This window comes from Lycium ferocissimum, chromosome 9 (genome assembly GCF_029784015.1).
Source record: "Lycium ferocissimum isolate CSIRO_LF1 chromosome 9, AGI_CSIRO_Lferr_CH_V1, whole genome shotgun sequence".
Lineage (NCBI taxonomy): Eukaryota > Viridiplantae > Streptophyta > Magnoliopsida > Solanales > Solanaceae > Lycium > Lycium ferocissimum.
The window spans coordinates 28,362,416-28,379,863 of NC_081350.1; the positions used below are offsets into that span (position 1 = coordinate 28,362,416).

Sequence of the window (17,448 nt, forward strand, 5' to 3'; positions counted from 1 at the left end):
CTGAATTACCGAAGATTTTCATTTTAAGCGAAATACAAGGATAATTGATGTACATTTAATTATAAAATTTAATTTTATGACTTTGCTACACTAAAGATGGTTTGATCATTTCCATTAAAGATGGTTTGATCAGTTCCATGACTCTCTGAAATTAGTTCCTTATTTAATTCCTGATCTCTTTAAATATAGCTATGTAACAATGGATCGTAGAACTTGAGCCACCAAGTTTACCTTAGTTTTTTTTTTTTTTTAGGGTTGTTTGGTTGGTGGGATAAGGAATAACAATTCTGGAATAAAAGATGGTTATGATGTTAATTAGTCTCTGAAACCACTTTATACTAAATAGTAGGATTATCTATCCCATATAGAAGATGGAATAAGCTAATCTCAATTGATACCTCTATCTCATTGGTAACCAAACGATTATTACTTCCTCCTTTTTGTAATTTATTTCATTAGTTGTGGCTTTTTTACTTCAAAGTGAAAAAGAGTGATTCAATTGAGAAATGTTTTATTACACGTGTAATCCAATGCTCCCGCTCCCCCCCCCCCACCCACCCCCACCCCACAAAATAAAAAAGAAAAAAAAAGGAAGGTTGTCCGATATGTCGATTATAGAGCCTAACATTGATCATTGGCATGTTAATAAGTAGTCTTAGCTCCAGTCTCGACAAAATTATAGTAATCTTTTAATAATATCGGATAAAAAATATTATAGTTCTGTATGATATTAGAACAACAAAAAGACTCTATTGAATATAATGTTTGAGATTATGAGACCATTGTCCGCTAGATAGATAAACGACAAGTGCTTAAGAATTTGGGATTAACGATATAAACCATGCAATGGTTAGAGACTTTCCTAAAATACAAATTAACATAACGTAATTTTGTTTCGACTCTAAGACATCCCAATCTTGTCGGATCCTTGTTGATTTGATCGCATAAGTTTTGGATAATCATTGCAAATTGCAACAAAGACAAGTTAGTAATTAGTTAAACTAATCTTTGATATATACATATTAAATACATAATGGTGGAGGAAAATATATAGGCAATGTAGCTATCACGACCATAAGTGTGAACAGAATGTATGTACACGTTATCAACGCAATATTAGTATCATAGACATTTGTCCTGTGAGGCTCATGGTTTGCATGGTTTTAATTGATCCAATCGCATGTTTTTATTAAAGATAAAGTATCACTTGAACATTCCCATTGGAAGTGTGTTTGTTTGAATAGTTTCTAAGTTTTTTTTTTTTTTTTTTTTTTTTGGTTCTTTTTCTCTGAAAAATTAGTTTTAGCCTGAATTAGTTAGGTAAGGCCATATATAGCCTACTTTGTTTCAATAGAGATCATCTCGCTTTTTTTTTTTTTTTCATATTCTTTTCCGCAGTTTCCTTCAGAAAATGAATCTGCTAATGAAGGTTACAGATTCGGTCAAGAGGAAGAAACTTATAATATCGTAGCTGCTCATGGTTATTTTGCCTGATTGATCTTTCAATATGCTAGTTTCAACAACTCTCGTTCGTTACAATTCTTCCTAGTTGCTTGGCCTGTAGTAGGTATCTGGTTAATCACTTCGTAACAAGACGAAGTGGCTAGTTTTCGAATTTGATTTATGTGAGAAACTAAATTCGGAATGAGTGTTGTTTAAACTTGTTGGAAATAGTCTAAGAAGATTGTCTCCAAAATTTGAAGTCATTTGATGGAGGTTTCAAATGATTTCGAACAAGATTTGCAAATGCAAATCACAAACGAAGTCCGTTACTATAGATAGCAACATTTCTACAATCTTATTCATTATTGTACACTTCTGGTACATTTTTATACACTATTGCACAAGGTAGATGTTGAATATCGTCGGGCACAATAGTCGGGCACAACTTAAATTTTATTATTTCAAAGTAAGGACCAGCTTCGGTCTTACAATTTCTTACACTAATTTTTTTTTTCTTGCACTTACTCTAGCAACTCTCTTTGTTTCTCTCTACTATTTCTTACTAGCTCTCACACTTCTCACTTCTCACTTATCACTTGTAACTTTTTCTTACTTACAACTCAAATGACCACCTCTATTTATAGGTGGAGATGGAATGATCTAGTGAGAGAGATATTTACAACTTCTCTAGAATATTCCTAAATATCTTTTTCTAGAATCACTCTAGAATTCTCATTCTAGAGTGCTCTTCCCTATTCTCTACAACTCCTTAATTATTCTAGATTCTTCATGAAATATCTTAGATATTAATTAAGTTGGTGATGAATTCTTAACACTCTCCCTCAGCACCAACTTAATTTGTTCTTTGTGACCGTTGTGAGCGATTCCTGAAACTCTGCAGACATCATGATGTCCATGCCCTTTGGGAATATCTTCTTCCGTCGGATTACTCCGGTCCCTACTCTTTGAAGCTTCTTCAAAGGTAGTAGTCTCTTTGATATTGACCACCTCAGCTAACGATGCATCTATATACTTGGGGTTTGGATATTTTATCCGTGTAGACCTCCTTAGCTGCGGTTGTGGTGCTTTTTGGACTTCCTCTTGCAGCATGTCTGGAGTTTCACAAGCTCCAGTTTGCCATGAACTCTTCTTTTCCTTTTGTGGAGATATTTCTTCTGTATGTGATTCATGTTTTTCACCTACCTCTTGTTGTGATTCTGCTTTACTTTCCTGTCCTTCTTCTTCAAGCTTGTGTTGTAGTTTTTGCTCCCATTCTCTTGAATCTGGTAATGTGACTTCTTCGGACCACCATGATGATGCTTCATCAAATACCACATTTCTTGACACATATGTTCGATTTGTGGTAGGGTCATAACACCTCTATCCTTTTCTTTGTTCGTCGTAACCAACAAAGATGCAACAGACAACTTTTTTTTATCAAACTTTCTGCGGAGATGATCTGGCACAAACACATAGTACACACAACCGAAAACTCAAAAGTGACCTACGGTAGGTATCATCCTATTGAGCTTCTCGAATGGTGAGATAAACCCCAATCTTGCTTGTGGTAGCCTATTAGTGATGTGGACAACAGTCTTCATGCATTCTGCCCAAAATCTTCTTTGGTACATGCATACTATGTAACATACTTCTACATATCTCTGCCAGGTGTCTATTTTTCCTTTCAGCTACTTCATTTTGTTGTGGCGTATTTGGGCAAGTCAATTGTCGCCTTATCATCTTCTCTTTAAGGTAGTCATTGAACTCACGTGATATGTATTCTCCCCTATTGTCCGTACGGAGACATTTGATTCTCCTTCCAATATTATTCTCCACAGTATGTTGGAACTCCTTAAACTTCTCAAATACTTCAGACTTCTCCTTTAATAAGTAAATCCACACGTACCTTGAGAAGTCATTAATGAATGTTACCATGTATCGGTAACCACTGATAGAAGACTTCTTTATTGGTCTAAACACGTCTGAGTGTACCAGCTCCAATAGCTCCTTGGCTTGATACTTTGATTCTCCATAGAGAAGTTGATGTGCTTTTCCGTATTGGCATCCAGCACATACCATGTCTCCTCTAATCTCAAGTTGAGGAAGGCCCTTTAATTTAGACTGTTGCATCATGACTTTTAATTTGCTGTAGCTCACGTGCCCAAGACGTGCATGCCATAGATCAGCTGTTCTTTACTCCGAGTCTTCTCCACATAAGCTGTCTCGACTGACATGACATAGATTGACTCTAATCTTTTTCCCTCCATGATCAGCGAGTTTGTAATTTTCAAATTTTGATATACTTTTACGTCATCTGGCCCAAACACGACATAGTTGCCTGAGGCTGTAAGTTGCGACACAGATAATAAGTTCTTCTTCATACCTGGAACATGGTAAACATTTTGAAGTTGCACTTGTTTTGAGCTGTGACGAGGCACGAACACCGTCTTGCCAATATGAGTTATTGGCAGTCTTGAATTATTTGGTGTCACCACTACCCATCCACCCTTATATTCGCTCATATTGGTTAGCTTCTTTATATTACCGGTCATGTGATTGGAGCATCCCGAATCAACGATCCAATCATGTTCATAATCGACTAGTTTCTCACTTGCAGTTGCAAGTGCTAACTCCTTTATTCGTCAGAGTGAGAGGTGACAAGCTCTTCCTGTTGATTATTTTCTTCAACTGTATAAGAAGTCTCGAAATCCCAAGCTTCTTCTTCATCTTAATTGTTTTGGGTAGAAGTAGCTACGTTACTTTTGGCTTTCTTGTACCAGCAATCACCGGTCATGTGATTGGAGCATCCCGAATCAACGATCCAATCATGTTCATAATCGACTAGTTTCTCACTTGCAGTTGCAAGTGCTAACTCCTTTATTCGTCAGAGTGAGAGGTGACAAGCTCTTCCTGTTGATTATTTTCTTCAACTGCATAAGGAGTCTCGAAATCCCAAGCTTCTTCTTCATCTTGATTGTTTTGGGTAGAAGTAGCTACGTTACCTTTGGCTTTCTTGTTCCAGCAATCTCTGGCGCAGTGTCCTTTCTTTCCGCAATTATAGCACTTGTCTCTTTGTTGGTTGTTGAAACTTTTGTTTGCCAGCTTGTTAGATGGCTGATTCTTCTAGTCTCCCCCTGGCCGGGAGTTTCTCTCCTCATCCCTTTTTCGGTAGCCTTGCCTTTTCTTTGATGAGCGCCTTATCTTCATCTTTTATAGAAAGACTTGACAATGGCTTATCCAAGTCTTCTTCATTTGCCAACAGATTTTCCAACTCAGATAAAGTTGGTTCTGTGGCCCACCCTCGTGTAGCCGTAATTATGCCTTTATATTCCTGCCTTAGACCATGAACAATGATTCTCCTCATCCTTGTCTCTGTGATTGCATTCTCTGGATCTAATTTTGATATTTCATTACATAAGGATTTTACCTTTGATAAGTATTGATTAATCGTCATGTTACGCTGTGAGATCGACAAAAGCTCATTTTCAAGCCTTTGTAATCTCGCATCATTCTTCTTCCTAAAAATTGTTGCCAGTGTGTCCCAAGCTTCTTTGGGTGTCTTGGCGTTCTTAATCCGTTGCAGGAACTCATCTTCGATTGATACAGTGAGAGCATACATGGCCTTTCCAGCTTTAACCTTCCATCTTTTTGTTGCTTCGGCATCAGTTGGCGTTGTAGTCTCTGAGCCACCAACAATATCCCATAATTCCTGGCTGAGAAAATAATATTGCATTCTCGTGCTCCACGATCCGTAGTTGCTTGCGTTGAGCTTCTCAACGCAATTGAGAGTGCTTGCAAAATCCGCCATGGACTAGTGCCTTCTGACTTGTAGCCTCCGACAATAGCTTGTAGAATCTCCCTTGAGTTGTTACCTAGCTTGATCCACCAGGCTCTGATATCACTTGTTGAATATCGTCGGGCACAACTTGAATTTTATTATTTCAAATTAAGGACCAGCTTCGGTCTTACAATTTCTTACACTAATTTTTTTTCCTGCACTCACTCTAGCAACACTCTTTGTTTCTATCTACTATTTCTTACTAGCTCTCAACACTTCTCACTTCTCACTTCTCACTTATCACTTGTAACTTTCTCGCTTGCTTACAACTGAAATGACCACCTCTATTTATAGGTGGAGATGGAATGATCTAGTGAGAGAGATATTTACAACTTTCTAGAATATTCCTAAATATCTTTTTTAGAATCACTCTAGAATTCTCATTCTTAGAGTCTCTTCCCTATTCTCTACAACTCCTTAATTATTCTAGATTCTTCATGAAATATCTTAGATTAGATATTTACCAACTTAATTAATAACAGTAGATACATTACTTAGTATAGGAGTGTATAAATGTATTGAAAAAAAAGAAGACTATACAGTATGAACTGTAAATATGGTTACGTGAGTGCAATATATTGCAAATATATTGTGTTGGATTGTATATTTTGAACAGTTTTTAATTTGTCAATTTCAAGGATCCCTCTCCAATTTCATCCTAAATCCTAATGAAGCAATGCAATTATGATAACAGCCCTCTCATTTTATTTATATTCGAATTCTTCTTACTTGTCTTAGATTTACTTTCTTGTTGTGCTTTTAGTTACATTTGGATCGAGTAAAGGAGGTATATTTCAAAGTATTTACTGGCTATAGAAGTTAAGATTCAAAGACAAATAAACTTAAATCATGTTGACATCAAACTAAATGCAGAACAACCGCTACCCCTCAAAGACGAGAATATAAAGTATTTGTTTTGTCAATAAGGGGAAAATTGCACATGGAAAAAATTAATGTGAAATGATTCAAGTGCGTATGTATATTAAATGCGACATATAACTTCTTGTACGTCTGTTCAAATCTTCAAAGGTTTGCCCTTTTCTTTGTGTCCCACTCCATAAATTCTTGATTTGAAGTACTTTTGTATTTTCCATTTACAATTATGAGATATACCTAAAGAAGATAATGTAAGAAACATTGTTCATATTTCATCCTCACTCAACCCCCCCCCCCCCCCCCCCCAAAAAAAAAACCCCACCACCACCACCACCATGTATTATTCATGTATTAATGTATAAGTAATAATGTATTTGATAGCTAGTTATGAGGTGAGTTATTAATGTATAGTTAAACCCTGCATAACTAATACTTATATAAAATAACAATACATAGATTCTCTCATAACTAATCCACATATTACTAATACATGCATAACGCTAACCAGCTACCAAACGACCCCTTAGTGGAACGGAGCGAGTATTATTGATTTTTTGGAAACTTATTATTGATTTTTTGGAAACTTATTTTAACTTTTAATTCAAATGTAAAATTCTTTTTTTTCCTTGCAAAAGGTTTAAACCGGCATTTGTGAATTGATTGATATTTGAAAAAAGTATCCATTGAAGTTATACTGAAAAATGGTATTCAAAAGTTAATATTATATCTGAACATGAAAACACAATTGAAAAATTATGTGAGTGCAAACTTGAAAAAATTTCAAAAACTTATTTTCCGGGCTCCAAGTTTTATATTTTAAATTATAATTGAAATAATGGTTAATCTGATAAATAACTCTTATATTTGAAATAATCTTCAAATATATTTCAAAATGCTGAAAAATATGGACAAACAGAAGAATATTTACAAAAAAATTGTACTCCTAGGAGTAATTCAAAAGAAAAAAATACATTGAATTCTTTTAGTAGACGTTTGGCCATAGAAATCAGAACTTTTTCATTTTTTTTTGAAATTTTAGAGTTGGAGTTGGAGTTGAAGTTGTGTTTGGCCATAATTTTTGCAGATAGTATTTTTTTATTAAAATGTACTTTTTCAACAAGATTTTAGTTGTGAAAAATAAGTATTTCTTGTTTTTCAAATTCCAAATACAACTTTAAATTGTATTTGGAATTTTATGGCCAAACGCTAATTTTTGAAAAAAAATGAAAAAAAATTCTGAAAAAAGGTGAATCCAAACGGGTCCTTATTCTGTTGGAGAAAAGGTTCTTAAAGGTAGACCCCAGCAAAGCCTATAATAGGCTATTGCCACTATTCCAAAAAGAAAGGCGTGTGGGTGTTACACGTGTCCAGATAAGTCTAGCACTAGCCTGGGTCCACAGTCCACACTAACCAATGAAATAAATGAAAAGGGATACTCATCCAAAAAAAAAAAAAAAAAAAATCAATTAACCATTGGGCGATGGAAAGCACGTGCTCCCTCTCATAAATAAACTCTCTCTCTCACTCTCTCACTCTCTCACACACACACACACACACACACACACACACGCATACAATATTCATTTTCCCCCTCACTTTCTCTCTCTAAAACAAACTCTGGTGGTGATGTTGATTCTCTCTTCGTTTTCTTCTTCTTCTTCTTCTTCACACATGCCTAAGCCGTTATCTTCATTTTCTTCAACTACTTCTTGTGTACCAGCAATAGTAAAAGCTAGTGCTGCTGTTACTAATGTTTGTTTTGCAGCAACTTCGAGGCTGTTTCCGATTTCATGCTTAAGGAGTAGTGTGAAGATGAGGAAGTTAAGATGTGCGGTTTTCTGTTCTTATTCAACTGCCGCAATTGCTGTTTCTACTTCTGAGAATCATGAGCTTCCTCACTCTCCTGCCTTCCTTGATGCTCGTACTGGAGAAGGTTGAATTCTAGTTACTCTTTTTTTTTATTTCAATTTGAAATGTGTTGTGCACTTTTTGTGGTTTATATTACTACTCTCTACTTTATTTACTTTTGAATTTGAAGTATGTTTTGCATTTTTTGATATTTAGGTGCGGTTATGTTGAAATATCTTGTGCATTTTGTGGTTTTTATTTCTACTCTCTACTTTATTTCCTTTTGAATTTGGAATATCTTGTGCGTTTTTTACTATTTTGGTGCGGTTATGTTGAAATGTCTTGTCCACTTTTTGTGGTTTATATTTTTACTCTCTACTTTATTTCCTTTTGAATTTGGAATATCTTGTGCGTTTTTTACTATGTAGCTGCGGTTTATTTTTCTCTTTATTTCTATGTTGAAATATCTTGTGCATTTTCGTGCTTTATATTTCTACTCTCACCTTTATTTCCTTTTGAATTTGGAATATCTTGTGCGTTTTTTGCTTTATATCTCTGCGCTCATCTTTATTTCCTTTTGAATTTGAAGTATGTTGTGCATTTTTTGCTACTTAGGTGCGGTTTAGTTTAAATCTAAAACTCTGGTTCTGTGTTGAAATATCTTGTGCGTAATATGTCAGTGACTATTATTGTACACATTTGCACTACGATGTCGTTTTCTTTGGAATGCATTGAAATTCTCTGTATTCTTCATAACTAACGATGCTAAACATATGAGGTGCATTGGCAGAAATGCATATGTATTTTTTCTTTTCTATGGGAACTTATTTCTGTTTTTCTTATTCCTCAACTTTCGTTTGTTTGTTGGGATGAAAAATGTGTTGAGCCGATTGTTAAATAGTACTACTAAAATTTAGCATAGAGTTTATTATGAATTTTGTCAAGTGATAATTGCTTTGCCGCGTAAACTAGTGTCCAAGTTAAAATAAAGTGATAGAGATCTAAGGTGCTTGTCTGTGGAAGATGCTTAACAGTTCAAACACAATTTCAATGAGTTTTTTAACCTTGATGTGCTGAGTAAAGTATGTTTTGGTCTTCTAGTAATGTTTGATGATACTGATTATGACAGACTTACTGTGAGCTGAATGAGTGTTATTTTTTTGATGGTGAAAGGATGTAATGTCTATGAAGGACATCAGTTGGTCTTTGTTGGTTCTAACTTTATTGGGACATCTCAAACGAATAACTAGCAGAACTAAACTTGAGTACCGGTGCTATTGGAACGCGAGTCCATCTTGATGAAAGTGCTCGATAACCTAACCTGTGGATGGTGAAAAACTCGAGACAATAATTGGGGATTGGATGATGGAAGGATATAAATTGAAGATAAAGTCGAAGAAAAGATTAGGAGGTGGAAAACCTTGTATGAACACCAAAACAAACAGGCAAACAGACAGACTTAGTGGATTGTTAAAATAGAATTAAGAAGCTTATTGGTTTCTGTTCCTTTTTGATTTCTCTTTCCCACCCCCTTCCTCCCCTTTTTTTGATCAAGTAAAGTACTTCATTAATAATAACAAGGCCTAGATGGCCATATACAAGATATACCCAAAAAAAAGGAAGAACCTACAAAATATGGTTCTCTCTAAAAGATACCCAATCATCTATATAACTAGGAACTACATGGGTGCACCAAAAGAAAATAAGGGAATGAAGGCCACTCCTCAATTGAGCAAAGCTCATCTCCATCCCTTCAAAAGCTCTCCTATTTCTCTCTCTCCAAATTACCCACATTAACGCAAGAGGAGTAACATTCCAAGCCTTTTTCCTTCTTCTTCTAGCTCCAGTCTTCCAATTGAACATCAACTCCTTCACGGATCTTGGCATCACCCATGAAACACTGAACCATCTAAAGATATCCCACCATAACCTTGTTGCGAGATTGCGGTGCAACAAAACGTGATCTACGTCCTCACCCGTCTCCTTACAAAGGAAACACCAACTAATGCAGACAACCTTCTGTTTCCTAAGATTCTCTGCCGTCAAAATCACTTCTCTAGCAGCTAACCAAGTGAAGAAGCACACCTTCCTCGGCACCCTAGGAATCGACACCGAATCAAAAGGAAAACGATCTTCCGACCTAACCAGCATCTTTTCGTAGAAGGACTTGACAGAAAACAATTTTGTTACTCCCCACCTCCCAGCACTAAGAATCGGGTCTATCAACTGGTTCGCATTGCTTATGAAGCGTCTAGCAATCGAAACCCCTCTCTCCTCTGTTTGGTCTGAAGGAGTAAATTGTTGTGAGGTAGAAGCTATAGACTGGTTTGCATTCATGGAGATTCCATTAGTATTCAAAAAATGGAAGTTTGACCCAATTGGGATTCTTTTTTCCTGGAAATTGGAAGCAGTTATTCATTGGAAGGGGTTACTAATTCATGATATGGCATGTACATAATGAAAACTTCATTCTCGGTTCTAAGAGAATTTTTATTGATAATCTCCCAGAAGTTGGTTAGACAACAATCCTTCTCCATAGAATTACAATTTTGTTTCTAATAACAAGCTTTCTCTTGACTGTTTTTCATATTTGACACTATGAGCTCATGTGGTTATTGATTGATTCTGGAATCACCAAGTTACATTTTTCATGTTTGGGACATTGTAGCCACCAGCTAAGACCTAAGACTAAGGACATCAATTCTTGACATCTGTTGTAGTATTCGTTTTTAGCACTCTTTACAAAAAGCTATTGCTTTACAGTATTTCTTGCTCCCTGTCTTTTACAGTCACCATTCAGTCTCTCCATTTCTTCATTTGAATGCTTTCTTGTCTTCCAATATCCATGCTTAATCCGTTCTATTATCGCTTGTCAGCAATGTATAGTTGGTTCCTTTTCTGGACACACAGTATGGTTATTAAGGTAACTTTAGTTCGGTAAAGTAATGCTCGTTAGTTTTTGCATTTTGACTCTTTTTTGTTTTTAATGTACAAATCTCCTCTTGATTGACAACAAAGACATTACTTTGCATGAAGCATCCGTGGATCTTAGTTTCGAGCCAGCTTACAGTTCCATTTGTCGTAGCTTACAAGTCTCAGAACACACTTATACTGTGTTTGCATGTGGCTTCTAATTCTGTTGGGAATAGAGACAAATACCAATTCAGAAGCACTCGGTGTTCTATATGCTATTCTTATAGTTTTTTCTTTTTGACAAGTAGTTTATAATGTGAAAAGGATTAGCTAAGTTTTCTTTCTGATTTTGGTCTTCAACTCCTTTTGGATCTTCCCTAAGCTTTCTGGAGCATTTCAATTCGCCTCCTAGTTGTCATGATGTCATAATTGTTACTCCCTCCATTTCATTTTGTTCGTCTTAGTTTGACTCGACATGGAGTTTAAGAAAATAAAGAAGACTTTTGAATCTTGTGGTCTTAAACTAAACATGTGTGTAATGTACCAAAATGGCCTTTGAATCTTGTGGTCTTAAATATTCCATATAGGTTGTTGGGTATAAAGAGTTACTAAATATAGAAAGTGGTATTCTTTTTGAAACAAACTAATTTGGAAGTAAGACAAACAAATCAAAACAGAGGAGTACTAGCTTATTACATGTGAAAGTGTGCACATAGCGGCATAAGGGAAAAGTCTATGTAAAGTAAAGCACTTTAAACTAGTTCATCTCCAATGATATGTTCTTATGTAGACTATGCAAATCATATACTAGGGGGACTCAAGTGGAAGATGATTATCCAACAAGAAGTACATTTAACAGGAGAAAGATTTCCCGTTCCTTAGTCGGAAAGATATGTGGCCATGAAGGAGGGATTAAGTAGAACAAAATTGACTGGGTGGTAGAGTCGCGGAAACACTTGTTTCTTTCATATTTTGGACCTTAGCTCCATGGAAGAATATGTTACTGCTGAAACACGGAAGAATTGAAATCTTAAATCAAAACACTATGTATGGATGGTATGAACCGTCTAAGCAAGACTTGAACAACAAACAATCAGTTTAGATATTCACGACTAAGAAGTACTTGATTCTGTTTCACTTAGTGCTTCTTTGGGTTTTGAGATATCTCATAGGTTGATTTGTTAGGTGGTGTCTAGTGTCCTTCGGATACTTGTATGCTTTAAAGTTTATGGTGCATTACCATCGGGAGCTTTTTTGTTGATAATTTTTACCTATCAAAAAGAGAAACTGTGGGTATCTTACTGAGGGTTGGTATTGCAAGTTGCAGTTCAAGAATGGCAGAATTGCTGCAAGATTCTAGAAAACCTCGTCTTAAAAGGATTTAGAAACCTACTAGGATGTTGCGGCAGTTGCAAGTGTAAGACCTTTGCTGCTGATGCTTGTCTAGTCACCTTGCCATCTTTTAGTGTCTTGATTTTGTTTTGTTTGCTGAATTTAAACATACTGCTCAGCAGATGATTGCCTTGTCCTTGTGTAGAGACATTATTTTGGTAGATCACTTCTAATTCTTTGGAATGAACCTTTTCTGTTTCCCCCCTGCATTGAGTGTTCTATTTTCTGTGCAGACTTGCTATCTGCTATTCGAAAAGCTGTGGAAGATGAAAAACTGCCCCTTAATGTTGCTGAAGGAATGGAGGAGTTGTATCATAACTATCGGAATGCAGTAAAATAACTTTCTTCGGACTTATGGATTAATGTACTTTTTGGGTGTTGGGTGCTTTCTTCACTTAAATGTGTTTGCTCATATGTAAGAGTCTTCTTGCATGAACATACTTTCTGGGGTATAACATACTTTCTTAGGTTACTAAAGAACAGTATAAATATAAGATGATGAATATAAATTTTGTTTCTTCTATTGTATTTGATCATTCGGATTTTACTGGCAGGTGTTATATAACTATGTGCTCTTGGTATGAAAAAATCAGTTTGCGCTTCAAAATCTAGGCATCAAAACCTTTTTCTGTAGTGTACCAGTAACAGTAGTTAACACTCTGGAGCTGGAAAAGCTAAAACGCACAGAGAAGCCACAATTTGCCATGTCATGACCTTTTTGTAACCAATTATGTGCTGGAAAGACATATGTATGGGGCCAAGTGTTTTCAGAAACTGACCTCAAGATAATAGGTCAAGCCCTTGTGAAGATTCTAAATATAGTCTGACACTTGACATGTTCAGTATCATTCTGGAGCATGAAAGATATGACCTTGGGATGGCAGAACTCTAACAAAGATAAATTCTCTTATTTGCTGATTTGCCACACGTGTCTTTCTTGTTCCTACATCTTAAGCTATATCTGAATTTAATTATCAGGGAAGAACTCCACTACTTGCTTCCTCTTTCCAACTAAAATGTAGAGAACTTAATTTATTTCATTTCAGAAAGACTACTTCTTTTAGACTTAATCCTATTGTATAGATTTTCTTAGAGAGAGAATGAGGCTGTTGAGACCTGGAATCATTAAGCATCTTCTTTTTTGTTTGTTTGTTTGAAACTTCTTATAGGCATGTGCCTCTCTTGATTTTTCCTGATTTTTTTTTTTTTTTAGGTTTTACGAAGTGGAGTCCCCAAAGCAGATGAGATCATTTTGTATAACATGGCTCTTGTATTTGATCGTGTTTTTGTGGATGTGAAGGTATTCCTCTTCCTTGTGGGTTTTACAATTCACACTAGATGTTGGGATCTATATATTTGTTTCTTTTTACTTCATCCATCCATATAATGTTACAACGCTCTTATTTCAGGATTCTTTCGAATTCTCGCCGCATCACAAGGCCATTCGTGAACCTTTTGACTATTACACTTTTGGTCAAAATTATATCCGCCCTTTAGTTGATTTCAGGTGAGTCTCAATTCTATTAGTGTTAAGGACCATGTAATAGTTTGACCAACTTAAAAATTGAGTGTGGTTCTGTCATTCCAGTTAACAACTGAATGCACAGGTATTATTCCAGTAAACAGCTTAAAGATATCCTTTGATCCACATCTTTTTGTCAGTTTAACCATTTGCTTGTCGAGATCAACGAATTCAGACTTGGAGTGCTATATATGTCCTCTTAATACCTTGTAGATAATGGAAAGATAGGCCTATATAGATTTAGTTACAGGTCAGCTAGTGCTAGTTCATACAAGGTCGTGGCGAGGATTTGAGAGAATGACATGTTGGAAGATTGGGTTAAGGGCAGATAGTAAAACTACTGAAATTGTTTATATCTGAAGGGGAAAGGGATTATGTCATGTTAGAATGATTGTTCTAAAATTCTAACAGCTAGCAGAAAATCATTTTGATCATTGATGAAAGGGATACCTAAATTGTTTGCCTTTATGTATGGGGAAAAATAATTTTGTTATTACCTTAATTATTTCCTCATTTTTTTGATCAATTAAAAGTACGTAATTATGCCAAAAAACCGGCCGTATTCAAGGGATATACCAAAGCGTAAAGATTCTACAATATGATTCTCTACAGACTCTACCCAATCCTCTATACAACAAGGAACTTCCTGTTTACACCCAAAGAAAATAAGGGAGTGGAGACTACTCCTCAACTGAGAAAAACTTGACTCTACTCCTTCAAAAGCTCTCTTGTTTCTCTCTCTCCAAACTAACCACATCAATGCAAGCGGAACCGCGTTCCAAGCCCTTCGTCTTCTTCCGCTCTTCCAACTGACCATAGACTCTTCCACAGTTCTTGGCATTGTCCAAGGAGTGCGGAACCACCTAAACATATCCCACTACAATATTATTTCCTCATATTGTAGGTATAATGATGTTATTTTCGCAATTGGTTGGAAAATCCTCCAATCTATTTTTAGCTGAAAGGAAGAGCTAAGTTTTTGCAGTATAGTTGCCTAGTTGGTCATGCCCTACTGCCTGCTTAGCATTTTTACCCAGTGATGATCCTATTAACATGTCTCATAGTAATCCTGCAGTCCAAAAAGAATGTCACGATTCAAAATACTGGGTGTCTACCAATCTAACTATCCATTCGATCAGACCTTATTCCATTGATTTTATGATCTAAATACGTATACTCGAAAACGACATAAAAAGTATTTTGGTCTTTTAAAGATGAAAAATATAAAAAATGATAAGGAAATCATAATTAAAGAAAAATGTTATTTGACTCTTCAAATAGTAATTATGTAAAACAAAATGGGATAGAGGGAGTATGTTGGTTTTGATGACTTATCAATGGAGGAGAAACCTATTATAGTTTTCTAAATTGGTTGTGTGTCCATTGCATACCATTGCTTTAGACTAGTATGTAGATAGAGTATTTGGGAAAAAAGGATGTAATGAACCTTCTGAAAAGAGGAACAATTAGCATAATACTCCCTCCGGATCAAAAAGAGTGTCCACTTAGCCATTTGCACATCCCTTAAGAAAATACTAACTTCCATGTAAAAATAGGTAATTTGACTAAATTACCCCTAATTAAATAGGTATTGGAATTTGGTCACTTAACACTTAATAAGGGCAAATCTGAAAAAACAAGGTTAAGCAAGTCTGAAAAAACAAGGTTCATTCTTTCTTGATTTGGTAACTGGACACTCTTTTTGAATTAAAAAAATAAAGGCTAAGTGGACACTCTTTTTGATCCGGAGGGAGCTTAGCAACATACTTACAAATTGAAGTCCTGTAGTTGATTTCTATTTGTTTGTTTAATAGCTAGTTAGTCTGTAGCACTTCGCTGAGTTGTGCGGGCCGAGTTACCAATGAAGAGTCGGTGTTTAGCCTTTCGTGTAAAATGACTATGAGTGTGGGGATATATTTTGCTCCATTTCAATTTTATGTGTCTTCGTTTGACTGGGCACGGTGTTTAAGTGAGGGAGATTTTTGAATCTTGTGATCTTAAACTAAAGATATAGGTAATATATCAAAATGCCCTTGATTCTTGTGGTCTTCTACATGCCATGTAGGATGTTGGAATTAAAAGAGCTACTAAATTACAAAGTGGCATTCTTTTTGAAGCATACCAAAAAGGAAAGTAAGACACATATTTTGAAACAAAGGGAGTATTACTTTCTGTTTAATAGTGAAGTTGCACATTATTGAGTAGTGGATAGGAAATTCAAAATTTGTAATTCTTGTGGATAAAGTATGACGTTAGAGGGTCTTTCATATGAAAAAAAGTATGATTTTAGATGGTTGTGTTGTTGAAGGAACTCCCCGCTTTACCTCTACCTGGGGCGCTGACGAACAATATCTCTGTTATGGACAAGCATGGCTTTGCTCTAGAATTTTTTTTAAATCAGCTTTAGAGAGTGCATGTGGTTATTAGAAATTGATCTTCTTTGGCTGTTTGCATCGAAGTAAAGCCTTGTGCCCTGCAGATCTCATGATTTACTTCTGACTCTAACCTCTAGTATTTTTGAGTTTTTAGGAGTTCTTATGTTGGCAATATTTCAGTTTTTGGTGAAATCGAAGAGAAGCTTAAGCAGGTTTGTTATTTCAGATTGTCAGGGTGTTTGTTTTTACTATCTTCTTATGTATATATGCTAATTAGTACGAATAATTAGGGAATAGCTATTCCATGGTCAATGGTTTAAAGTGAAACAGTTGAAATGAAACTTTATACTTGGCATGCATGAGATCTCACTGGACACCTGCCATGAAATAATACACCCAAGCATAAAAACACTTTTGTTGTTTTGTACTGGTTGGGCTCTGCTTCCATGTGGCTCTTTAAGTAATTATATGCTCATTATTTGAAAAAGAGATATGATAATAGTATTGGCTCAAAATGTTCTGGGTGGACCAACTATTTCTATATGGCCTGCACAACCATTGGTTTACGTATAAAGGATGTTCGTATTAAGTTGAAGACCAACTATTTCTTTATCGCCTGCACAACCACTGGTTTACGTCAAAAGGTTCTTCTTATAAAGTTGAATATTCTTCGACGATGTTGTATCGCAGTAACTATACATGGAGAACTCTTGAGTGCTTATTGTACAATTTATCCAAAAAAGGAATCTTACTGTAAAATTTTATGTCTCTCTTGATATTCATTGTTATTTCACTTACTAATAATAAAGCTCAAACTTAGTCGCCCGTATGTTTGCCCAGTTCTTCTGTTGCATGGCTTTTTATACATTGTCTTGATCGTTTTTCCCGTTGCCCTTACTGAATCACTATATCTTTATACTAATTTCAGGGTGATAATGTTGTCTTGATGTCAAACCACCAAAGTGAAGCCGATCCCGCGATTATTGCTCTGTTGCTTGAATTAAAGCACACATATATTGCTGAGAACATTGTTATAACCTTTTTCAACCTATTGCGCTTTATAAGATAATTATACCTCAAGTAGCTTAACTCACTACACTATGTTTATTGGTAAACAGATCTATGTTGCGGGAGATAGAGTTATTACAGATCCTCTTTGCAAGCCATTCAGCATGGGAAGGTGCTTACTTAGATAGCATTGTCAGAGTATGTACAGAAATTATCATTTACTTTTAGACATT

At 35.6% G+C, this 17,448-nt stretch overlaps 1 protein-coding gene across 6 annotated transcripts in view; it reads left to right on the forward strand.

Annotated features, from left to right (window-relative positions):
- Positions 1 to 7,694: 7,694 nt before the first annotated feature.
- Positions 7,695 to 17,448, forward strand: part of LOC132030143 (glycerol-3-phosphate acyltransferase, chloroplastic) — a 47,459-nt gene continuing 37,705 nt past the window's right edge. For 2 of the 6 annotated variants that reach the window (XM_059419645.1, XM_059419644.1), the window contains exons 1-7: positions 7,695 to 8,090; positions 12,544 to 12,641; positions 13,524 to 13,610; positions 13,720 to 13,817; positions 16,362 to 16,419; positions 17,136 to 17,237; positions 17,326 to 17,387. In XM_059419645.1, the coding sequence (XP_059275628.1) occupies positions 7,784 to 8,090; positions 12,544 to 12,641; positions 13,524 to 13,610; positions 13,720 to 13,817; positions 16,362 to 16,419; positions 17,136 to 17,237; positions 17,326 to 17,387 (812 nt within the window). In that variant the 5' untranslated portion in view covers positions 7,695 to 7,783. Of the gene's footprint in view, positions 8,091 to 12,543; positions 12,642 to 12,685; positions 12,726 to 13,523; positions 13,611 to 13,719; positions 13,818 to 16,361; positions 16,420 to 17,135; positions 17,238 to 17,325; positions 17,388 to 17,448 lie in introns of those variants that run through there. The other 4 variants (XM_059419642.1, XM_059419643.1, XM_059419646.1 and 1 more) reach the window with 3 other exon arrangements.